Here is a 23,757-nt window from a genome sequence, read left to right as displayed (position 1 = left end):
TCGAAAGCTACCACCATGGTCGTCGTGGCATAACCCTTACCCTAATAGTCTTGCAGGAAATGTCGGTGGCCGCGTGTACGGTATGGCTAGGTAGGTTGCAGGTTTTAGCGAGATAATATATGGCGACAGCAATCGCTGCGGAAGCAAGTTGAAGCAAAGCACAGGTTGGCGCCAAATCACCGCAATCCACATCGATCGTATCTTGAGCCTTGTTTTTGTCGCCAAGATTCTCGATATGTGATTGGCGGCTTCGATTGTTTTCGACCAATCACAAAGGGCTGCCGTTGACGCAAACCGCCAGAAACCAAGATGCGACTTCCGAACCTTCATGGCGTCGTGCGCCGCGTCGCCGGCCTCGGCCTCGGCTCGACGCGTGCGTACATTACGACAATCGACATTCCGATCCCGTCCATGGGCCCTTCGATCCGCCACGGCCTCGTGCTCAAGTGGGCCAAGCAGGTCGGTGACGCGGTGGCTGCCGACGACGTCGTCGCTGTCTTTGAGACGGACAAGGTCACCGTGGACTTGCGGGCGCCGCAAGCCGGCGTGATTGCCAAGCACCTCGTCGAGACCAACGTCCGCGTGCCAATTGGGTCACCGCTTTTTCGTCTGACGCAAGGTTTGCCCCACTCGACGACGTACGAGGTGCGTACTGCCGGCCTCACGGTGCCCGTGCCGCACCTGGGCGAGACGGTTGCTGACGCCACTATCGTCGAGTGGGTCAAGTACGAAGGCGACCGTGTTCTTGCCGATGAGGTTGTTCTTGTGCTCGAGACGGACAAGGTCTCGGTCGACGTCTGCGCGCCCGTCGCTGGCGTCGTCCGACGAGCGCTGGCCAACGTCAATGATGTAGTCCACGTCGGCGGTCCCCTCTTTGTCTTGGTGCCAGAGGTCTCGACGAGCGATGAAAGCGATGCCTCTGCTTAGCCACCTCGTATACCCTTAATGTACCGTTCGCTCTGAATACGCTTCTTGCTTGGTATCGCCACTTGTGGAACCTTTCAAGACGCGGAGATCTTCCACTTCATGACTAGAGTCCCACACGTGCTGAAGCTACGCTGTCACGGTCCAAGGAACCAAGGGATGCAAGCTCCATGCGACCACGTTGCTCGAAGGAGCATGGCTTGTTGAGTGGTCTCAGTCTAAGTCGTTGGTATTTCCAAGTCCTCTTCGTTGGTAGCAAGTACGACTGTGTCAACACCATCTAGGTGAAGTATGGTGTGTTTGCAAGGGTTGCTACGGGTCACCACGAGGCGCTGTAGAGAGCAGTCATCGAACCGAGCTCTTGCCAGGCGCCGCTACCGACCCGCGGCTTTCTTCGCGGCAACGCTACATAGGAGAAGCGAGAGCTGGTCATTGCTCGCATAAATAGCCCTGACCTGGCCTAAAAATGAGATCTTGGTGATCGCGCCTTGGTGGTTACCGCGGTCGTGAGCAAGGGACACCGCCGGACACGCCATGAAGATAGCCCGCGACCGGCCTTGCTGACCTCGCTGGGTGATGGTATGATGTGGCTGGGTGCAGGCCGCTGGGCGCACGGCCTCAGACGCTGCGGTTGCGTGGACAGCGACGGCTTCGGCGGGTCTTTGGCCCATGGCGCGCCGGATGCGCAACGGGTTTATACACCCCAACCAACTTCAACCGCGTCATTAAATGACAAGATTTTATTATCGGTATTCAACGCAAGTATAGATGCATTAAAAAGGCCGCCCAGCTGATTCGACGCCCTGGTTCATTGGATTCCGGATAAGCGTCACTACGGATAGTTGAAGGCAACCGGACTGGACCCTCGAACCACAAACTCGATTATGCTCCGCCAGCTCCACAAGCTCAAGGCCGTCCGCGCGCTGCCGCGCTTCGTCGCCGGTCGCCGCGTCCCCGCGCTCTCGGCCGCGTCCTTCAACGGCGCCAGCCGCGCCATCTCGATGACCTCGATGGCCCGCGTCCAGGTTGCCACGCCCGCCATGGCGCGTCGCATGTTTAGCACGATCGACATCCCCGTGCCGTCGATGGGTGATTCCATCTCGGAAGGTACTGTCGTCGAGTGGGTCAAGGCGGTTGGTGACCGCGTCGAGGCCGACGACGTTGTCGTTGTGCTCGAGACGGACAAGGTCTCGGTCGACGTGCGCTCGCCGCAGGCCGGTGTCGTTGCCGAGCATTTGGCCATTGTCGACGCCACGGTGTTGGTTGGTGCTCCGCTCTTCCGCTTGACCGAAGGTGCTGCTGGCGCTGCTTCGACGCCGGCGCCGGCCGCCTCGACCCCCGCGCCGGCGGCGCCTGCTGCTGCCCCGGCCGCGGCCGTCTCGGGCGAACCCATCACGGTCAACGTCCCGTCGATGGGCGACTCGATCTCGGAAGGCACGGTTGTCAGCTGGACCAAGGGTGCTGGTGACCACGTCGATGTCGATGAAGTTGTCCTCGTCCTCGAGACGGACAAGGTCTCTGTCGATGTTCGCGCGCCCCAGGCTGGCGTCATCCAGAAGACGCTTGTCAACGTTGATGACGTTGTCGAGATTGGTGCGCCTCTCTTTCACATGGTCCCTGGTGCTGCGCCTGCTGCGGCCCCCAAGCCCGTCGCGACGCCTGTCGCTGCGGCGCCGGCTGCGGCGCCCAAGACTGCGGCTCCCGCGGCCCCCAAGGCGGCGGCTCCCAAGGTGGCCGAGAACATTGCGTCGCCCGTCTTCCTCGGTGGCGCGTCGCGTGAGGTCCGTCGCGAGAAGATGAACCGCATGCGTCTTCGCATCGCCGAGCGTCTCAAGGAGTCGCAGAACACGAGCGCGTCGTTGACGACGTTCCAGGAGGTCGACATGTCGAAGCTCATGGCCATGCGCAAGACGTACAAGGATGCGTTCGAGGCCAAGCACAACGTCAAGCTCGGCTTTATGTCGGCGTTCATCAAGGCGTCGGCCAACGCGCTCCTCGAAGTCCCGGGTGTCAACGCCAGCATTGACGAAGCCCACTCGGAGATTGTGTACCGCGACTTTGTCGACATCTCGGTGGCCGTCGCGACGCCCAAGGGCCTCGTGACGCCCGTGCTTCGCAACACGGAGTCGATGGGCTTTGCCGACATTGAAAAGTCGCTCGCGCACCTCGCCGAGAAGGCCCGTGCCGGCGCCATTACGATGGAAGACATGGCCGGCGGCACCTTTACCATCTCGAACGGCGGTGTCTTTGGCTCGCTCATGGGCACGCCCATCATCAACGTGCCGCAGTCGGGCATCCTCGGCATGCACGCGACCAAGATGCGCCCGGTCGTGCTCGCCAACGGCGAAATCGTCGCGCGCCCGATGATGTACCTCGCGCTCACGTACGACCACCGCCTCGTTGACGGCCGGGAGGCGGTCACGTGCCTCAAGTCGATCGCCGACAAGATTGCCGACCCGGAGCGTCTCCTCCTCGACTTGTAAACCGTGGCGATCTATTCGTTTCTGCTACAACTTAACTACCACCACCAATCTAGAAGCTATGGGTCCCCTCACAACAAACGCATTGCAGAAAAGCCGACATCCCCTCTCAAAAGGCTCTGCGCACGGAGAGCGTGGCGGTCGAATGAGGTGTGCAAAAAGAAATGTAAACACAGGAAAGTCAACTAGCCAAGAGCTCGTTCCCGCGGATAATACCTATTGGCGCGGCAAGCACGTCGCGAGGTCGATGAGCGACTCGGTAGCCGGGAGCACCTTGCGACCTTCACCGACCTAATCACGCACGCATGAGCTCGCATCGATGATGATGATCGTCGAGGTCATACCGTCGTGTGGTAGATCATCTTGAGCGAGCCGGGGCGGCGTTGACCTTGACCGCGCTGAGGAGACTCGCGGCCGGCGCGACCACGTGCTTCTTCTCAAAGTCGCCGCGGACCTCGAGCGTCGCGTCGCGGTCAAAGTGGTGGAGGAGGAGCCCCATGACCTCGGCCGTGTGCTTCTTCTCGACGAAAATGACGGCGTTCGGACCCGCGTCAAACGTGTACGCGGCCTGGACGCGCCCCGCCGCCTCGTTGTACTTGTGCACCATGTGGATGATGCTGCGCGAGACCTCGTTCATGTAAAAGATGGGCGGGTACGTGTCCAAGCACGTCGCGTGGAATTGGTTGCTGTCCATCATCGTGATCTTGCCAAAGGTTTCAAAGTCCTTGGCCTTGTACGCGGCTTCGATCGCATGGAGGCGCTTGTCGACGACTAGAAAAACAAGCGGTTTTTAGCAGTCGCGATGGAGAACGAAGATGGACCTTCGCGCGCGCGGAAGCCAAGCAGCTCGCTCGTGTCCTTGGACGTCATCATGCCGCTCGTCGAGCTCGTGTCCTTCTCCTTGTCGTTGACGACGCAGATGATGGCTTCGAGCTCGGGCCAGTGGAGGTGGTCCGCGACCTGCACGGCCAAGCTGTCCGAGCCGTCGGCCTTGGTGCCCTTTTCCCAGCGCACAAAGCCGCCGTCGAGCGACCGGCACGCGCTGCCCGAGCCTTGGCGCGCGACCACCGAGAACTGACCAGGGTACTCTTCCTCGGCCGCGAAGAGCTCAATGAGCGCTGCGACTAGACACCACCACACATGAGATATCGTCACAGAGGTAAGAGCGAGAATGTGTACCGAGGCATGCGTAGCCAGCCGCCGACGACGCGAGGCCCGCAGCGGTCGGAAACGTGTTGATCGACACGATGTGGAGCTTGTACGAGGGCCAGTCCTCCTTGCGGATGGGCTTGCCGTCGGCGTCGAGGGCCTTGCTCGTCGCGAGGCGGCGCATCTCCTTGAGCACGACCTGGATACGCTTGTTGTTGATGTCCTGCTCGGCGCCGTTGAGCCAGATGCGGTCGGCGGCAAAGGTGGTCGAGGCCACGATGGACGTGACCGTCTTGAGCTGCTTCTGGTTGAGCGTCACGCTCACGGACGAGTTGATGGGCGTGTTGAGCGCGACGCTGTCCTTGCCCCAGTACTTGATGACTGCAATGTTGGTCGGCGTCGAGCAAGTCACACTGCGCATGGCTGGCGGCAAATTCGGAAATGACGTCCGTCGCGCAATGCGTTTCACGATTTCATTGGCTAAAAAGCCCATGGCGACGCGATCCCATTGGTGCAGAAACACGGACGTAGGCCGCAGTAACGAAGACGTTGGGTGCGGCCGGCCTCTGGCAACGGTAGACACCTCCAGGGACAGCTCCGATGGCATGCGAGCAGGGCCGAGGTAGACAGATACAAGCCCATGGACGGCGCCAGTGGTCACTGCTGCGAGGTACGGCTGGCTGGTCCACGAGACGACCTGCGTCACCTCATATTGCGAGATGCGCCGAGCCATGGCGGCCACAATGACCTAGCCTGAGCATTTGCATGCCTCTGCGGTCGTCCTGCCAGGCCAGCCCACGTCGTTGCCATCGACGAAGCGCGTGATGCTAGGCTAAAATTGTGCGCAACACTGCGTCGTCGTACACAACTGCTCTAGTTGACCTATTTATTACACATAATCTTAGTCGCGCTTGACCTTCTTCGTCGCAGGCTTGGCGCTGTCATCCGATTTGCGCTTCTTGGCAGCAGTCTCGGGCTTCTTGACGCCGTCGACCGGCGCGTGGTAGATGGGCAGCGCGATCGACTCGGTCGTTTTGATGCTAATCGACTTGACGTTCTTCCACTTGCGTCCAATGTTGTCGACGATGACGGCGGTCGCGGCCGCAATGTTCTCCATAATGACCTCGGCCGGCATGAGATCGATCGCAACCTTGACGTTGATGCATGGGCCGGGCGACGGAACCATGGTGGTGCCATCGAGCGCGCGCCGGACGTACTCGCTGACGTCGCGCTTGGCCACGAGCACAGGCACAAGCTCAACGAGCGGCGTCGCGTCGAAGAACTTCTTGCCGAGCGTGGCTTTGATGACTTTGAGGACGCGGTCGTCGGCGAGGAAGGTCGTGTAAAGCGCTCGGAACTCGCGGGGTTCCTTGAGCTGCGTCTTGAGCTGCTTGAGGCCCATGACCTTGGCGACGCCCGGCACAGGATCCTTCGCCAGCGAGTCCTTGATGCGTTTGAGGTCAATGTCCTTGACTAGCAAGATTGCGTCGCCGTCGAGGCGCAGCGAGTGCGGCAGCGCGATCGGGACCGGCTTGGACGCCACGGTCGCCGGCACTTTTTTGCGCGTCACGATGAGGCTGACGACTGCGTGTTTCTTGTGCTTCTTCTTGGTCGGCGGCGCTTGCTTTTGCTGGAACTGCTGCAGCGCGACGACCGCGCGCTTGACCTCGGTGGGCACCAGACGCTCCATCGTTCGAGGACAATAGAAATGTTTCACCCAATGGCATCGGCCAGTGCCATCCAACCACTCAGAAGCGCGCTTGCAAAAGAAAACAGCCAATCAGAAGCGATGCATTCGCGTACGTTGAAGTTGCTCGACGCTCGTCGTTGTCCTTGCGGCAGCGAGAGGGTTGGGCAGCTGAAGTCTTGAGCAATATCTGCACCGCATAAGGCGATAAATGGCCATCACGCAGTAGAAATATTGTAGTTTCCTTCATGTTGCAGCTACAAGTCCTGGTAAAATATCCCAGCCTTCTGTTGCGTCTGAATTCCTGTCCGAGAGACGAGATCGGGCATTCGCAAAATAGCCAAGAAGAGCGGCATCTTGCGGATGATGTCTCGGTACGTCCTGGTCCATCACTGTCCCGTCGATGCATAGCAGCGGTGTCCGCCGACCCCTCGTTGGAAGCAGACTCCACCGTTAAATTCCACAGGAAAACAGCGGATACAAGTCTACAATGCCCCAACGCAACCCACGCAAGATGCCGGCAAACTGCTCTCAAGGAAATAACAACTCATTTCTTTGCTTTTTAAACAACGGCCTCAATTACCAACGATTCGCGCTGAGCGAACCTGAACCGTTCGTATCGTCTTACGAGGGTAATATTGCTTCAGGAGCCAAGTCGAATTCTCGAACGATCCAACCGTTGCTCCTTGTTGACTTGGCGGCTCGTGACCCTGACCCTGGTTGCGAAGGAGCATGTGCCATGGAGCATCCCCGATCGCAATAGAGGAATGTTTTACGTCCGTTTACACTACGAGTTTCTTCATCACCATCCTATGAGAGCTGGCGTATCCATAATACAGCAAAGAGGGTTGTAGCTGAGTGCTGTGTGGACCTGCTCTTCCTGGCCACAACCGATGTCTTGTACGCAGGCGGCCGCCAACCTGCATATAAGTACCGCGGCCACCATCTCAAGCGGCAGGCCAAAGCTGCCGTTGTGGAAACGTAGAACTGGACTTTTTTTGCCGAACGATCGTCCTGGCCGTGAGCGCCTATGCACTGGGCGTAGCAACATTTTATGGCGCCTATAGAGGTGACCTTCCGGTAGCGTTGCATGCGTCGAAACCAACACTTGGGCGTGGGTTAGAGCGTCTCGCTCGACGTACTAGTACAGGCCAACTGCTCGCAAGGCGTTGCCTCCATGAGACTGCGGTATGTGAATGGACTTGTATTACGCTCATACCTATGGATGATGCGAGTTAGCTGGCGGCGGGGTTGCCTTGGGCACAAGGAGCGCCATGATGTCCTCGTCCGACAAGTTCTTGCCCACGATGGCGCCGGCAGCGAGAGTTGCTGCATGGCTTGTTGAATCGTCGCCACATCGTTGACCGTCATCTTCTCTGGCTCGCGGCTGTTGGTCACAGGAGCCGCCACTGCTTCCCGCGCCTCGTTGTCTTCGTCGTCGCTGTCGGCCATAAGCGGCTCGTAGCCCATCGGTGCGCCTTCGTCTTCCGAGTCGGATCCCAGCATCTGGTGTTCGTTGCCGTGGAAGCATGCGTCTCCATCCTCCTTCTCCGCTTCCATCATGTCGCTGAAGTCCATGGCCGGAATCGGTCGCTGGCTCGCGATGGCCGCGTACTCGCGCTCGAGCGCGTCCAGGGCCGCGCAGCTCTCGGCCATTTTGAAATCTTTGTCTCTGGCGTCTCTATCCGGAATTCTCCTTATTATCCGTACTAGATGGTCATTGGCTAAGGAACGGAGGTATTTGCCACGCTGTGTAAAAGATGTGAAATATGTGCTTTCAACGTGTAAAACGTGGTAAACGCATGGACGTAGTGTACATTATTGTCACGTGTCCACAGCAGCTGTTTAGTATACCATCGGTTGTTTTCTACACCCTGTCTCGATCCGCGGTAGAGGCAGGCAGAGACGACGACGACCGTCGCTCCTGCTTCGCCACATGCCAAGTGGCGATGCACGCACCACTCACGTCCGTCCACCTTGCGTGCGTGGACCGCCTCGTCGACACGGCGCTGCTCCAATATGTGAGCGGCTATCTCGACACGACGCTCGAGTGGAGCCTCGACGAGGCTGCCGGTGCCGGCTTCCTCCACCTTGTGCGTCGCTTGCACGCTGCCGACGCCGCCGCTTCAGAAGACGCGATCGACTGGGCCGCCGCCAACGGACACCTCGACGTCGTCCAGTGGCTCGACACCCACCGCAACGATGGTGCGACGACATGGGCCATCGACAACGCCGCGTCATCGGGCCATTTGTCTGTCGTCCGCTGGCTGCACACGCATCGACGCGAAGGATGCACGCACCGCGCTATTGACGCCGCCGCTGGCAACGGCCATCTCGACGTTGTCCAATGGCTTCATACGCAGACGTGCGCAAGCGCTACAGTGGCCGCGATGGACGGAGCCGCCACGATCGGTGCGCTTCCGATCGTCCAGTGGCTGCATGAAAACCGCACCGAAGGGTGTTCGATCCACGCATTGGACGGTGCTGCGACCAACGGCCACCTCGACGTCCTTCAATGGCTGCACGATCACCGCGTCGAAGGCGGCTCAGTGACTGCGATGGACGGTGCCGTGCACAACGGGCATTTCGACGTCGTCGTCTGGCTCCAAAAGCACCGGCACGAAGGGTGCTCGGAGCGTCCGCTGCACGCTGCCATTGCCTCGCACCGCTTGGACCTCGTGCGATTTCTCTGTGAGCACGGCCACGGAGCCCCGTGCGCGCCGTGGAGCCTCGTGTGGGCCGCCAAGTGCGCGGCCGACGCGATTGGCGCCTACTTGTTATCGTCCGGCGACCACTCGCCCGTCCAGCTCCAGACCGCGCTCCACGCGGCGGCAGCGGCCGGGTCGATATCGCTCGCCACCCATTTATTGCCACGCGTCGACGACCGCAGCGCCGAGGCCATCGACGGCGCAGCGTCCCGAGGCCACTTGGCGATGGTGCAGCTCTTGCACGCCCACGGCTTTTCCTGCTCGTCGCTCGCACTCGAGGGCGCGAGCGCTGGCGGGCACCTCGAGGTTGTCGATTTTTTACTGCAGACGTGCAAAATCGTCCCGACGCCGCGCGCCGTGGACCGCGCCGCGTCGCGCAGCCACGTGCCCGTGTTGCAACGCCTTTTGGACCGTGGTGCAGTCGCGTCATCATCTGCACTGCGAGCGGCGGCGGCCCACGGCCATGCCGCTGTCGTCACCCTCCTCCTCGATGCGTCCGAGACCTCGTTGGACATGGAGATTGCCCGCACGGCCGCCATCGCCAACGGCCACGTGGACGTCGCCATACTTTTGGATGCGGCTCGACGTCGGTAGCTCATATCGTTTCGAACGATTGTTTGTACAAGAATTTGATTGTTTGGCTTAGCCACGAAATCACTAATACTGTAGTATATATAAACGCCTACACGACGGGGACGTCCATGATGAGTGCGACACCGGCCAAGACCCAGCGAGCGGGCGGCGACTTGGTCTTGAGCTGCGCCGAGAAGACATACGTGGGACCTCGGAACTCGGTCTTGTAGCACGGACAAATGAACGAGCCTTTGAGATCGAGCTTGTCGGCCTGGATCGCCTTGCAGTTGATGACGGGCATCGAGCAAACATCTCTTTTGGCATGCTCTTGTCGACCGTCGAGTTGTTCGAGTCCCAGCGCGCGCCCATGAGAAAGAGTCCGTGGATGTACGCGCCATCGCGCGACGGCGCGTCGACCTCGTTGGACTTGCGCTTGAGCACGTCGGTTTGAATCACGAGCTTGTCGAGTTCCAACTGACTCCGCTGCGCCGTCACTTGCATGATCGCGGTCAAGAACGACTGCGGGTTGATCATGCCCGAGAGCCACGTGACGCGCGGAATGTCACTTGGGTTTTGCGTCCACTCGTCGAGTTGCGCCAAGCGTTGTTCGAGGTTGAGGAGCCAGCTCGCGAGCATACGCGTGCTCGGGAACGCGAGCTTTTCCCACGTCTTGGGCACGCGGTCGAGGAAGAGCGCCTCTTGAACGGCTTCCATTGCATCCGACATGGTGAGTTCGCCGAGGAACCCGAGCTGGAGCTCGTTGAGCGACCGCGCAATCTCCTGCAAGAGCACATTGATCGCGTCGCACTCTTGGATAAAGACGTTCTGGTACGGCCCGATCTCTTCGAGCGACCGCGCAATGTCGTCGACTTCAAACTTCTTTTCGCCAATGCGACCCATGATGGTCTCGAGCGCCGTGCGCGCAATCTCCATCGGGCTCGAGGCCGCGTCACCCGAGGCCGCGTCGCGCGGCTGGAGCTCCATGAGCGTGCGGAAGAGGTTTTCCGACTGCGTCGTCCGAAAGTCAATCTCGGCGTTCGGGTGCAACCCAAACGCGAGCGGCGAGTCTGACTTGAGCTCGGTCTCAATGTGCTCGAGGTACTTGTCGTACGACGACGGCGCGATCGACATGAACGACGGGCCTTTCTCGTCGCCGACGAAAGGGAACATCTCCATTTCGTCGAGGAGCTCGTCGCGCATGTAAAAGTCGAGGTACGTGTTGGCGAGGAGCCGGTCAAAGTCGTTGACAATGTGACCGCCGTACATGATTTCGCCGAAAATGTACTTGAGATCGGCCCACGGAATCTTGCCACCGCCCGAGTTTTCGAGGTAGTTGTTGAGGCAAATGGCCGAGTCGCGGAGGTCGCCGAGCGAGAACGGGTACATCATGTTGAAGCCGAGCGGGCCGTACATCTTGCGTTCCATCATGACAGCGTGAAAGTGGCACAAGCCAAAAAGGATCGACTTGACTTTGCCCTCGGCTTCCTCAATGTACTCTTTCGGGAAGCTCACAAACGCCCGCTTGAGATTCGCTTTGAGGCCGCTTGGCGGCTCGTTCGTGAGCTTGATGCAGCGGTTGAGGACACCAATCGGGATCGCATTCGACGGGTCAGACGTCAAGAAGAGCCGAAAGTTCTTGTGCGAGCCCTCCAACGCGAACTCGTCCAGCTTCTTCTCGAGCGTAATGAGCCAGCGGGGCATGAGGTGGATGTTGTTGAGGATGACCCAGTGCCCGTTGCGGTGCGCGACTTCGAGGCGGTCCATCGCAAACACATCTTGGCCTTGGCCCATCGACACATTATGGTACGAGACACCGCGCTCAAAGCCGTACTTGACCGCGAGCTTGTCGAGACCCGCGACGACGTCAGCGCCCGGCGACAAGATAAAGTACAATGGTGTTGTCGGCGTCGAATCCAAGTACGAGTTGTCCATGACCTGCGTCGAGTTGAGCGCCGAGTCGCAGTCGCAGTACATGGCGCCGTTCGGAAGCACGTGCCGGATAAACTCCGAGACAGCGACCGTCATGCGATCGGGGCGAAGACACCGCACGACGAGGAGCTTGAGGAACGGCGTGCGGTCGAGGCCCGCCCAGTCCAATGGCAGCTTCTCACTCTCGGGCGTCACGTGGTTGTACCACTCGCGGAAGCGCGACGAGGCCTCTCGGAGGTCTTGGGGCATCTTGTTGAACTCCTCGAGCGTCGCGAGCGCTTGAATCGCGTACCACTGCGCGTTGGGCAGCCAGTCGATCGGGTTGGCATCGGCGTCGCCAGAGGCCGTCTTTTTGGGCCCACGGAGGAGGAATTGCATGTATGTGTCGGCGATGCGAACGTCTTCGCCGAGAATGCCACGCTTCATGAGGTTAAACGTGAGCTGCGAGAGAAATATGAGCTTGTGCGACTCAAAGAGGCCGCGCGAGACCCACGTAAACACCGTGATGCGAAGCGACTCGCGCAAATTCAGCACGCGCTCGGCTTGCTTCTCGGCCGTCGGTGCGCGGTCAATCGACGCGTAGAAGAACGTAATGAACGAGTCGAGCGAGTACCGGTACATGTGGTCGATGGCGCTGAGCGTCGTCAGCAAGAAGTAGAGCATCGCGCCTTCCGCAGCCACCGGTCGGTAGAGCTCGCGCGTGTTGTTGATGATAATTTCGGTTTCTTGGTTCTTCTTGACGGAAATCGCAATGTCGGTCGCCTTCTTCTTCGTCTCTTCGAGCGACTCGATGAGGGGCACGTCAGACAAGATGTCGTCCGGCGCGTTGGCCAAGCGCTCGAGCAGCTGGTCTTCGAGTTCGACCAAATCGATTTTGAACTTTTGAAACGCCAAGACGAGCTCTTGCTTCTGCTTCTCGAGCTCGGGCTGCTCCTTGTTGACGGCCTTCTCCAATAGCTGATCTTCCAAGCCCGACTCGGTCGCAATAAAGTTGATGAGCGTACACTGCGCGGCAATCTCGGGCTTGTAGTGCGGGTTCGAGAGCTTGGTTTGGAGGTACATGAAGAAACTCGGGTCGTACTGGACTTCTTCGCCCGAGAACTTGAGGTACAGCGAGGCGCTCGAGCCTTTTTTGTACACGGCGCGGGCGAGTACCGGGTCGAGCGTCGCGTCGATCTCTTCGCCGATGTTTTCGACAATCACAACGTGGCCGTTGACGATCGCAGTCTCCATCTTGCGCAGCCATTGGTTCTGCGTCAATTGAATCACGACCAGCTCGCGCGCCTTCTCCTTCTCGCGCAGCCACTTGATCCCTTGCAGCTGCGGGTCGATGATGAGCGGCCAGCGCGTGCAGTTGGTGATGATGGACCCGTTCTCGATCGAGATGCGATCGGCGGGCAGGCCCTCGCTGAGCATCTTGGCGTTCTTGCCTTCGGTCGTGAGCATCTGGAGCGGATCAATGCCGTCTGTAATTGGAATCGCCTTGGCAATTAAGTCGGGCACCCACAGCGTCTGCCACAGCTCGCGTCGGAACTGCTGGTCGAACGCTCCAATGTACGAGACGAACGCCGCCGCGAGGAGCGAGTTGCCGACGACCATGACGCCGTTGGCTTTGAGCTGCTCGATTTCAATGCCCCAGCGCTCGTTTTCACTCGCGAGGCCGTTCACGAGCTTCCCCGCGAGCTGCAGTCGATTCTCGCAGTTTTGCTTCATTTGCTCAACACGCAACTTTTCTTCGGTCGCCAGACGCAGTGTGTCTTCGAGTTGCTCGAGGCGCTTTTGAACTTCTGCGACCTGCGCCATGGCCTTGGCCAGCGTCTCTTCGGCCTCTTCCTTCTTCTTTTTCGAGGCTTCGAGCGAGTCCATGAGCGGCTTGACGCGCACGTAAATGCGGTTGAACGTGTAGATATTGACGACCCACGAACAGAGGTTGGCGGCGGCCGCCGACTTTGAGAGCATCTTCTCGGTCGTAAATTCGGGGTCCGCGATCAGCGGCTCGAGGCGCGCGATATCGGCTTCCGGAATGTCTTCGCCGCGAAACACCTTGAGCGAGTCGAGGAACTGACCGACGTTGTTCATCATCTTCTTGGCGCGGTCCCACTTGTGGTTCTTGTACTCCTTCTCGACCAAAATGAGACACGCCTTGGTGACGAGATCGACGCCGGCCGGCGGCTTGGGGAGCGACTTGAGTTCTGTGATCGCTGCTTCGAGAGACAGTCGACGGCGGCCGCCGCGGCGTCCATGGCCGGCTTGGCCTGCGACAACTCTTTCTCCGCTTCCTGCGCGAGCTCCTGCGCCGACGCTGACGCCTTCTCGGCCTTGGCTTTTTCCTTGTTGGCATTCTCCTGCTGGACTTCCGCACCCGCCTTCTCGCGGCCCATTTGCTCGAGGAGGACGTCGGTCGAGGCTTGCTTCTCAGCGACCACTTGCATCGTGTTCTTCAAGTCGATTTGGAGTTCGGCGACGTCGGCCGACGTCTTGCGCAGCGTACTCAGCCCATCGTCGAGACGTGTGATTTGACGCTGGATCTCGGCCTTCTTTTGCCCGAGCAACACCTCGTAAAACGAAATGAGTTCGAGAAAACTCTTGGGCGTCACATAGTTGAACCGGCGCTGCGTCTCAAAGTACTTCTTACTCATGTCGGTCACCGAAATGTGCACATCGGCCATGTGGTTAGCGAGGCTCTTCTTAAGCGTCTTGTCGCCGAGGTCCTCGACCTTTTCCAAGAAGCTCGTCGCCACGCGCACGAGCGCATCGCGGGGCCACGGGTGGAACCAGTCAATGACCGTGCAGTTAACGAGACCGGGGAAGCGCCGAGCGCGGACGCGGAAGACGGCGCCGACCGGCGAGAAGCACATGATGATGCGAAAGTTGGAGCGAATCCGCAGCAGCAAGAAATCCATGAGCGTATCCGGCGTGTCAGGCACGCCTTGGGCCTTGGCTTCGTTCCGGAGACCGGCCAGGAGCACGTCGACGTCTTCTTTTGCAAAGAGGTCGGGGATCCAGCCCGAGCTGAGCATGTCGTTAATGAAGACGAGGAAGCGTTCGTTGACAATCTGCGAGTCAGTGATCAAAAATACGAGCGGGATGCCCTGGACGCCCGACGTCTTGAACATCTCTTGGAGGTTTTCCTTGAGATCGTCAATCTTGAAGTTGCTCGTGACGCTGAGCTGGCGCACGTCGAAGCCGCAAATGTGCGACGCGAGGCGCGAAAGCGACTGCTTTCCGGAACCGCCGACACCGATGAGCATCGCATTGCCGCCGGGGTTGCCAATGATGCGGCAGATCCGCGTCACGTGCTCCATGGCGTTTCCGAACAGCTCGAGGTTCATCATCGAGTACTTTTGGTTGTAGTCGTCGAGCTGGTCCGTGAGCACCTTGTTGAGCTGCTTCATGCCAGCGACGGGAAGGTACACCGAGTCGGCGCCGGCGACCGGCGTCGCAAACGTCGTGTAGATATTGACAATCGTGCCAGGCTCTTCGTCTTCGCCGGTCGAGGGTTTTGGAAAGAGCTTGTCTTGGTCGACGTCTGGCAGAAACTTTTTGGAGATTTCGCGCATCCGATCGGTAAACTTGTCGACGTCTTCGTTGTTGATCATGCGATCGCAAAAGACGCGCGTCGTCTCGTGGATCCAGAGCCGCGCGAACGACTCGACGGTCGGGTAAAACTCGCCCTTGGACCGCGTGAGGCCTTGCACGACGTTGCTGAGCTCGCGCATGTTCCAGTTGTAGACAAACTTGGTCGCGGACGGCAAGAACTTGTTAGCAATGTCTTCGTGGGCCGCAATACTCAGCGCGACAAAGACCTCGCTCGCGTTCACGACGGCGTTGCCGAACCCAAAGCCGAGGTGGCCCTTCAGAATCGAATTGTAGATCGTCTTGAGGTCTTCCTTGCTCGGCATCATGCACGCAAAGAGCGCGTAATGGCGCTGGAGACGCTCGTCGATGATGAACGACCCGGCCGTCGGGTTCATCGCAGAGAGGTACTGGACGTCGACAATCTCCTTTCGGAAGCCGAGGTCGATCCGGTCAAAGATCGTGCGGTAGTCCATGTGCTGGCGCATGAGCGCGAGCGCGTTCTGCGTGCCGTACGTCTCAATGTACGGCAAGTTGAGGTCGTCGATAAAGTAGATGAGCTTCTTGGTCGCGGGCGGGCCAAACATGCGCCCCGACCGCTTATCAATGACTTGCTCGAGCTGTTGCTGGAGCTTGAACGAGTCCGTGTAGTAGTTCATGTTGATGCACGTGTGCAACATGTCTTCGTCGAGGCTTCTGCAGAACGTCTTGAGGATCGTGGTCTTGCCCGTGCCCGCGCCGCCCACCAGCAGCACCGGTCGCTGCCGGTTCACGAGGATCTCGACGAGGCGCGTGAGCCGCACCGAGTCGATGGTGCTAATGACAATGGTCGAGAACGGCGTGTCCGAGACGGCATTGCCGATCGGCGTCGGCGTATACTTGGGCACGCGGCTGCTCCAGTGCTCAAACTCGTTGGTCTCGACGTTGTAAAAGTAGTCGAAGCACGTGCCTTCCTTCGGGTACTTGACCGCGGTGAAGGTTGCGTTCCAGAGCTCGTTAAAGTTCTTGCGGTAGTCGACGCTCTTGTCGACGATGAACGGGCCGCCAAACGCCCACGTCGCGCAAAACACAAAGACGCACTCGATGACCTCCTGTGTCTTCTTCTCGGCCGGGATTTCCGCAAAGAGGCCTTCGAGGAGGTAGCAGATCGTGCTCACTTGGTTGATGATGCGGACCGGCGACACTTGCTTGAAGCCTTTTCGCGTCATCTCGAGCGTCGCCTCGATGTACTTGTCAAACAATCCCGGGAGGTACGTGCGCTCGATCTCTTCGTCGCGCCGTGCGACCCACGACTCCATGAACGGCCGCCACCCAATGTCGTACTCGTTGATGAAGAGGATGCCGGCGCGGGAGACGGTTGCGGGCGTCGCGTTCTTGAGCGAATTGATCTCGAAAAACATGCGCATCGCTTCCGAGAGCGGAATGCGTTCGTTCGAGACGAGCGTGAGCACCTTGTTGTCGTCCATGACCGTGTTCATGCTCTCAATCCAGACGGCATCAATGTCGCCGTCGAGGACGACCCACTTGTACATCTGGCTCTCGTAAAAGCCTTGCTCGGCGTAGTTCTTTGACATTCCGCGCATGATGATCGAGATGACACCGTCCTTCCAGTCTTTCGAGAGCGTCATGTAGCCATACAGCTCGTCCGACGTGACAGCCTTGGGGTTGAGCGTCTCGTAGACGCACACCTTCTTCTCCTTGTTGAGGTTCCAGCACTTGGCGAGCGTTTGCCACGTTGTCGTTTTCGCCGAGCCAGCGCTGCCGAGCAGCATCACCGAGTGCCGGACGTCAATGAGTTCTTGGAGCTGGCAGACTTTTAGAATGAACGACTCGTCGTGCTGGAGGTTGTTGGCCTTGCAGACAACGACCGTCTTGTCGCGGAGCTCGAGGTTTACTTCGGGTTCACTTCGACGCCAATGAAGAGATCGTTGATAAGACGCAGGAAAATTGGCGTGTCGAGCTGCGGAATCTTGGGCGTGTTGAAATCGCGGAGCGCGCGCATGAGCACCTTGTCTTCCTCGACGTCAGGCTCGGCGCGCTTGAGGATACCGGCGACACGCAAGACAGACTTTACAGCGCGGAGACCCCAATCGTAGTGGAATTGCTTGGAGAGGAGCTCGGAACTGAGCTGGTAGAGCGTCACAAACTTGATCGCGAGCGTCCGCGCTTGCTGAAAGCCTTCCGACATGAGCATGTTTTCGCAAATTGGCCGCAGATCGGGGCGGATCATGGCGCACGATCGGAAGAGCACCTTGAGGTTCTCGGGCAGCTCCGTGCGGCCGGCGTACCCGGGGTTCATCGTGATAAAGAAGCCGCAGGTCGGGATGAGCGTGATGCGGTCGGACGCGCCCATAAACTCAAACTCGCCGACGACGACGGGCGGCGTCCCCGCGGCAATGTGCCGGTACTTTTCTTCGCGATTCGCCGGCACGGCATTGAGAACGATCGCGTCCTGCACGCACTTGACTTGGGTCGCGACGACCGACAGCACTTCAATGTTGATGCGGTTGAACTCATCAAAGCAGCCCCACGTGCCCGTTTGGCACAGCCCCCGGAAGATGTCGGCCATTGTTTGGTAGTTCATCTGGTCCGAGCAGTTGAAGACGTAGCAGCAGAGCGCCATGGCACGCGCGAGATCCTTTGTCGTTTCGGTTTTGCCCGTCCCGGCGGGGCCCGCGGGGGCCCCGCCGAGGAAGAGCCGCAGCGCCATGGTCAGCGTAATATAACACCGATCCGTGAGCGGCGTAATGACGAGGCGGCCCGTGTTGCCGATCCACTCGTACGAGTATTTCGAGCGGAAGTCGGTGATGCGAATGTCGACGTCCATGGTCTCTTGGCGCCAAATGAAGCGCAATTGCTGCTGCCAGAGGAAACTCAGCGGCCCCTCGACCTTTTCGTCGACAAGCTTTTTCACGACATCGCGCGAGTGCACGTCCAGCGTAATGAGCGCAATGATCTTGCACCGATCGCTTTTCGTGAGCTCGCCCAGCACCAAGTTGATGAGCTGCTCGAGGCGCTGGTTGCACAACGCGAGGTACCGCTTCACCGAGTCTTCTTGGCCGTTCTCAAACTCTTCCAGTGCCATCTCGGTTTCTTCCGTCCAGTAGATCTGCGTCGAGTTGAGCACGACTTGGGCCGAGTAGTCAAAAAGCCACAGATGACGGGGCTTCTCGACGTCCCAATTGGCTGCGGTCTCGATCGAATCGTGCATCTCCTTCTTGATGCAGTAGCGCATGGCTTCCGTGAGGTCGTTGAGCCAGCTCTCGACGGCTCCGGCCATGACGAAAATCTTGGGCAATTTGACGTGCTCCTTGTCCTTTGCGATCATCGTATGCGCCGTGTTGGGGCTGCCATCCTCAAAGATGAGGTTGTTGAGCGAGTCGTAGCAGTCGCCCAAGAACGGCATGATCTTCTTCGGGTTGTTGCCGTTGGAGAGAATGTCGAGGAGCGCGACGTTGGACACAAAGTAGAAGCGCGGGTAGATCTTCTTCTTCTTGTCGAGGTACTCGTTGAGCGATTTCTGGCACTTCTCCAGCATCGCGGTCATCTCCTTGAGGCTCTCGAGCCGGTTCTCGACCGAGCACGCGTTCACGACGTTGGGCTCGAGAATCGCATTCTTCATGAGGTCCTTGAAGTTCGAGTCAATCGACTCGAACGTCCGCGTGTCGTCCGGGAGCTGGTTGCGGATATCGGGCGAGCTCAAGAAGATGCTCTCAAGCGACGCCCACTGCTTGGAGACGCTCACCCACTCTTTCAGCACCTCTTCGACGTGGCCAAGGCTCTTCTGGCTCGCCAAGACGCGGTCTTTGAAGAACTCGACGAATTTGCCCATGCCCACCATCGTCTGCAGCTCGAGCTGGTTGCTCTCGAGGCTTTCGACCACCTCCTCCGACGGCTTGATAACGAACGTGCCCGAGTCCTTGTGCGGCACGTAGTCGAGCGTGAGGCGGTGCCAGAGGTCTTCGATGAGTGTGAGCTTCTTCTCGATCTTTTGCTCTTTGTTGGCCGTCTCGACAATCTCACCGACGTCGTCGACGTGCAAATGAAGCTCAAGCTTGAGCAAGTCGGCGAAGCTGAACTTTGGGTCCTTCGGGTCAATGGCCTTGACCTTGCAGAGCGACGAGAGCGCTTTCCAGTGCCGGTCTTGCATCGCTTCCGAGTGCAAATCGTTGATGAGCGGCAGGATCGTCGACATGTTCTTGACCATTTGCTCCGTGTCCTTGTACGTCTGCCACTGCTTGATGATCTGGTTCTCGTTGCTCTCGGCCTTCATCTGTTTCATCGCATTGCGCGTGTACGCTTCCATCGACTCGGTGTCGATCTTGACCCACAGCGCCTTCTTCCACTCGGCGAACGTATGGAGCACCATGTCCTTCATGTCCCAGACTTTTTTGAGCTGCTGGAGCTCATACAGCGTGTCCGTCGTCTCTTGGTACTTGGACACTTGGAGCTCAAAGAGCTCTTCGAGCTCGTTGAACTGCTTGGCTTGCTTGATGCGCTCGGCGAGGCGCACCGCGTACTCGTCCACCATCTTGTACGCCTCGTCGGGCTGACCCGCAAACGTAAACGGCGCGTTGGCGCGAAAGTCGTTGCGGAACTTGCGCATGTCCTTGTAAAACTCGTCGAGAGCGACCTTGATGCTGTCGCACTCGGAGATTTGAAGCGGCATGATTTCCTCCTTCTTCTTGAACGTCTTGTTGACGATGCCTTCCACTGCAGCGGCGCGGCCTCGAGGTAGTCTTGGATGGTCTGGTCGGCGATCTTGGTGTCGTCAATGTTGACGCCGTGGGTCTTGAGGAGGTGCACAGCTTGCCGGAGCGGGTCAAACATCTCGTTGGTCGCGTCAATCTGCTTGCGCACGTCGCGGATGTGCGTCATGACACGCATGAGGGCCTCCTTGTTCTTATCGACAACGTCTTCTTCGAGGCCCTTCAGCACGACCTCCATGAACTTGTGCAGCGAGCTGAGTTTCGTCACGACGTGCTTGTAGAGGTACGTCGTGTACTGGTAGACCCACTTGCTCACCCACGTGACCATGGCCGTCTTGATCGGCTGTGAGTTGACGCGCAGCCAGCCCACGTCCGTCGGCGTCGCGAGGTTCGCGATCTCATTCGCGACGCGCGAGTACTTGGTGATTTCTTCGTTGAACTTTTCGAGGTTGAGCATCGTGGCGCCATGCTCCGAAGTGTACTGCGCGCCTTCGAGGAACGCCGCGAAGACGTCGTCCATGCTCGACTCCCAGAGGTACGCGTAGTTGTCGTACTTCTTCTTGAACGTGTTGAGCTGGTTCTCGTTCTCGGTGAGGTACTCGGAGATGATGGCGAGCTGCATGCAAATGTTCATGTCCGAGTGCATTTCCTTGAGGTACGTGCCGCCGCCGTCCGAGTCGAGGCGCTTGACGGCGGTCGCGACGTTGAAGAACGAGTTGATCCACATTTGAATCGTATCGCGAAGACCCTTGCCGTTGTTTTCCGTCAAGCACGGGTTGAACTGGACGCGGTTCGAGATTAAGTCGAGCTTGATCTCGAGCATCGGGAGGCGTGACGCGGCGTTGTCCTTGCTGTCCTTGCCTTCCTTGGAGCCCTTCTTTTCGTCTTCCTTCACAATCGGCGCCGTGGGCGTCTGGTTTGGTTCGAGTTGCTTGGCCAAAAACTCCAAGCTCGAGCAAATGACTTTCGCGACGCCGCCGACGACGATGTTGTTGACGTAATCGACATACGCTTTCCAGTGCGCCGAGTTGACGCCGACAATACCCGCATTCGATGCCTTGAGTCGCCTGTGGATCTCGGCCGCGCCTTCGCGAATCTTGAGCGTGCGCTGCGCGATCGAGCTCTTGTGCAAACGCTCGTGCTCGTTGGCTGCGATCGGCTTGGCTTGGCGCTCGAGGAGCGGCTGGTTCCAGCTCGTCAGCGTCAGCTCGATCGTGCTCAAGCTCTCCTTGAGGTTCGTGACCACCTCGTTCGCACTCTCGACGGACCGGCGGCAGTCTTCGATGAACGTCTCGATGCCGTTGCTCTTCCAGTTGAGGTCTTCGATGCCACGCCCGACGCTCGCGTCAATGTTGGTAATGTGCTTGCGCACCAACGGCTCCTCGACCGTGTGCAAGCCTTCGATCATCGAGTTGTACGGCTCGACGATGTACATGAGGTCGCCGCGGTACTTGCGGAAGGTCTCCTCCTTTTGAGAGATCGAGAGCGCCGACTGCGGCACGTCCAAGCCGAGACACCGGAGGTACTTGACTTCGCGCAGTAGCTTCTCGAGCGCCGGGTCAAAGTTGACGCGAAGGATGCGCGTGTGCGGGTTGCGCACGAGGATCGGAAGCTTGAGCTTGGCCTGCGACGACGCTTCGACGTCCCGACTCCACTCTTCGACTTTTTGGTTTTCGTACTCTTGGAGGGACGCGAGCACGGTGCCGTAGACCTTGTAGACTTCTTTGGCTTCTTCGCGGTCCATGACGTTGTGGTTGAGCTCCTTGAGCTTCTTCATCGGGTGCTCGATGCGCTCGATGAGGCCGCGGCACCACGTGAGCGCGCCTGCGATCGGCGGCAAGTTCCACGAAATCGGCGGCGCGTCGCGGCTGTGCAAGAAGAGCTCTTGCACGTGCTTGAGGTCCATTCCGTAGGCCTGCACGAGTGCGACGTGCTTCTTCTCGAGCTCGTCCTGGATAATCGGCCGGTTCAAAAGACCTTCAAACGAGTCGAGGAGCTTAAAGCGACCAAAGACCGTCGAGCAGTCGTCAAAGCCTTGGGTAAGGACCGACCCGAGGCGTCGCTCGAGCTCTTTGATCTTGCACCGAAACTCGTAAAAGTTATCGTCGAATTTCGTTGCACCCACGTCCATAATGTCGCTGGAGACGCGCTTGAACGTGTTGACGGCCTCGGTAAAGTCGTGGTGGATCTGCTGGACGCTCATGGTCAGCGTCTTGCCTTTTGTGCCGCCGACCTCCATCTTGGAGAGCTTGGTAAACTGAACGATCGTCTGCGTCAAGTCGAGAATGTCGTGGCAGCGCTCCAGAAACGAGTCCAATCGGACAAAGAGCGCGTTGTTTTGAATGCGCCATGGATTCGACGGACACTCGGCGTTGGCGGTCGCCTTGTAGTCAAAGTACGTGCTCTTGAACGTCGAGCACACTTGCAGCGTCGTCTTGAGCTGCTCGACGGCCTGGCCGGCTTCGTCTTGGTCGATGAGCCCGAAAATCATCTCGCCGCTCAAGTACACGCGCGCTTGGTTGATGAGCGAGTTGCAGATTTCGCGGATGAGTACGACGAGCCGCGCCGGGGTGTTGTAGTGCTTGGAGTTTTTCCAAATGAGCAAAATGATGTGCAGCATTGGCTTGAAGAGCTCGGTCAAGTTGGGAAAGTCTTCGTCGTTGTTGAGCCGGTGGAACCACTCCTCAAGCGTCCGTAAGTACTTTGTGTTGTCGTTGGCTTCAATGCGCGCGGTGAAGACCTCCTTGCAGAGCCGAGCGAACGGCGTACAGTATGTGCTCTTGGACCGGTCGAGTGCGGTTAGAATCTTGCGCACGCGTTTGCTCTGGAGCTGCTCAAAAATCGAGTTGAGATTCGCGGCCTTGAGCTTCCAAAACTCAATCTCGGCGTCCGGCGTCGGGTTCATGCCTTGCTTCAAAAGCTCTTCCGGGTCTTGCTTGAGGACGTTCTTGATCTGCTTGGTCCACGTCACGATCGAGCCTTCGAGGAGCGAGATCTTGTTCTTGAGGTTGGCCGCGTTCCCATCGACGGGCGGCAGCGGGAGGCACGTCTCGCCCTTCGTCGCGCCTGCAATGATCGAGACGGTCGCCATGTACGAGTGGAACTTGTCGACCACCTCCTTGGACGCGACCTCGCCCCAGCCCTCTTGGTTGCTCGGGTTGGAGAAGAGCGGGAGGTAGACTTCCGAGACAAGCTTCTCCAAGTGCTCGATCGTGCTCGTGCCCATCTCGCTCACGAGCACATCGGTCAGGATGTTCTTACTCGAGAGAACGCACTTGTGCATCTTGGCGAATGCAATCGTCTTGCCGCGCGGCAGCGTCGCCGGCATCTTGGTCGACGCAATCACATTGTCGCCCGAGAAGAGGAGGCACGTTAGGTCCTCGTTCTCGATGAACTCCTTGATGCAGATCCTACACGTGGCTCAGACCGAGACGTCGAGACGACGCAGCGCAGTACTCGTTGGGCTCGGTCGCGTACTTGGCGAGGAACTTGGGGCCGCCGCCAAAGGCCGTCGCGACGCGGGCCTCGATGAACTTGGCCGGCTGGACCTCCTTTTTGTTGTTGCTGCCCTCTCCTGGAGCCGCGTCGCCCATGCCCCGTCTTGGTCTTCGGGCTTGGGCTCGGCCGGCGAAATGACGTAGATCGCACCAACCGTCGCGACGCTTCAACCCTCGACCGACGTTTCATCCGGATACGCGACCCCGTGGCATCCTTCCGTGGCACATGCCACATTGTAGACACGGCAATCTCGGATATCGGATTCCGTAGCGATACGCGGCAATCGAGTCTAAGCGTCATGGTAGAAGTCTGTATGCATGGAATGCCGAGCAGCGGTAGGGACCACAACGCGACGGTGCGTACTGCATGGGCTTTCGTATTACTACTGGTACCTGAATGGAGTACCGGACAGTAAATTCGGCATGCTGGGTGCAGTGGCACGCGCCGCGCGTTCTTATCCGTACAATGTGGCACTCTATCCGGATCGCCATCGCGCGGCGCTGGCAGTTCACTGGTGGAAAACA

General features: G+C 58.9%; 8 protein-coding genes across 8 annotated transcripts; 3 read left to right on the top strand and 5 right to left on the bottom strand.

The window, feature by feature from the left end:
- Positions 1-282: 282 nt before the first annotated feature.
- SPRG_03872 (hypothetical protein) lies at positions 283-927 on the top strand (the record flags this gene model as incomplete). Its single annotated transcript, XM_012342467.1, has 1 exon — positions 283-927. The coding sequence occupies exon 1, from the start codon at positions 310-312 to the stop codon at positions 925-927; it is 618 nt and encodes a 205-aa protein (XP_012197857.1). The 5' UTR covers positions 283-309.
- A 342-nt stretch (positions 928-1,269) lies between these two features.
- Positions 1,270-1,517, bottom strand: SPRG_19534 (hypothetical protein; the record flags this gene model as incomplete). The annotated part of the gene is made up of 2 exons (XM_012342710.1): positions 1,270-1,329; positions 1,380-1,517. Coding segments are annotated over 2 exons (198 nt in total), but the record flags the coding sequence as incomplete, so codon positions are not given.
- A 291-nt stretch (positions 1,518-1,808) lies between these two features.
- Positions 1,809-3,479, top strand: SPRG_03871 (hypothetical protein; the record flags this gene model as incomplete). Its single annotated transcript, XM_012342466.1, has 1 exon — positions 1,809-3,479. The coding sequence occupies one exon, from the start codon at positions 1,809-1,811 to the stop codon at positions 3,405-3,407; it is 1,599 nt and encodes a 532-aa protein (XP_012197856.1). The 3' UTR covers positions 3,408-3,479.
- Positions 3,480-3,553: 74 nt separating this feature from the next.
- On the bottom strand, positions 3,554-4,984 carry SPRG_03870 (diphosphomevalonate decarboxylase). The gene is made up of 4 exons (XM_012342465.1): positions 4,584-4,984; positions 4,226-4,528; positions 3,749-4,175; positions 3,554-3,695 (listed from the first exon to the last, which is right to left on the bottom strand). The coding sequence occupies exons 1-3, from the start codon at positions 4,972-4,974 to the stop codon at positions 3,763-3,765; spliced, it is 1,107 nt and encodes a 368-aa protein (XP_012197855.1). The 5' UTR covers positions 4,975-4,984; the 3' UTR covers positions 3,554-3,695; positions 3,749-3,762.
- A 425-nt stretch (positions 4,985-5,409) lies between these two features.
- Positions 5,410-6,262, bottom strand: SPRG_03869 (hypothetical protein). The gene has a single exon (XM_012342464.1). It carries the CDS (start codon positions 6,241-6,243, stop codon positions 5,455-5,457), a length of 789 nt encoding a protein of 262 aa, XP_012197854.1. The 5' UTR covers positions 6,244-6,262; the 3' UTR covers positions 5,410-5,454.
- A 1,097-nt stretch (positions 6,263-7,359) lies between these two features.
- Positions 7,360-7,896, bottom strand: SPRG_03868 (hypothetical protein; the record flags this gene model as incomplete). The annotated part of the gene is made up of 2 exons (XM_012342463.1): positions 7,360-7,381; positions 7,505-7,896. The coding sequence occupies 2 exons, from the start codon at positions 7,894-7,896 to the stop codon at positions 7,360-7,362; spliced, it is 414 nt and encodes a 137-aa protein (XP_012197853.1).
- A 289-nt stretch (positions 7,897-8,185) lies between these two features.
- SPRG_03867 (hypothetical protein) lies at positions 8,186-9,542 on the top strand (the record flags this gene model as incomplete). The annotated part of the gene is made up of 1 exon (XM_012342462.1): positions 8,186-9,542. The coding sequence occupies exon 1, from the start codon at positions 8,190-8,192 to the stop codon at positions 9,540-9,542; it is 1,353 nt and encodes a 450-aa protein (XP_012197852.1). The 5' UTR covers positions 8,186-8,189.
- An 88-nt stretch (positions 9,543-9,630) lies between these two features.
- On the bottom strand, positions 9,631-23,328 carry SPRG_03866 (hypothetical protein; the record flags this gene model as incomplete). Its single annotated transcript, XM_012342461.1, has 6 exons — positions 9,631-9,801; positions 9,858-13,634; positions 13,673-16,920; positions 16,965-19,666; positions 19,729-23,145; positions 23,192-23,328. The coding sequence occupies 6 exons, from the start codon at positions 23,326-23,328 to the stop codon at positions 9,631-9,633; spliced, it is 13,452 nt and encodes a 4,483-aa protein (XP_012197851.1).
- Between the last annotated feature and the right edge of the window lie 429 nt (positions 23,329-23,757).

This window comes from Saprolegnia parasitica (assembly GCF_000151545.1).
Source record: "Saprolegnia parasitica CBS 223.65 unplaced genomic scaffold supercont2.10, whole genome shotgun sequence".
Lineage (NCBI taxonomy): Eukaryota > Oomycota > Saprolegniomycetes > Saprolegniales > Saprolegniaceae > Saprolegnia > Saprolegnia parasitica.
Note: the sequence above shows the minus strand (reverse complement) of the source record. Positions and strands in the feature narration are given on the sequence as shown.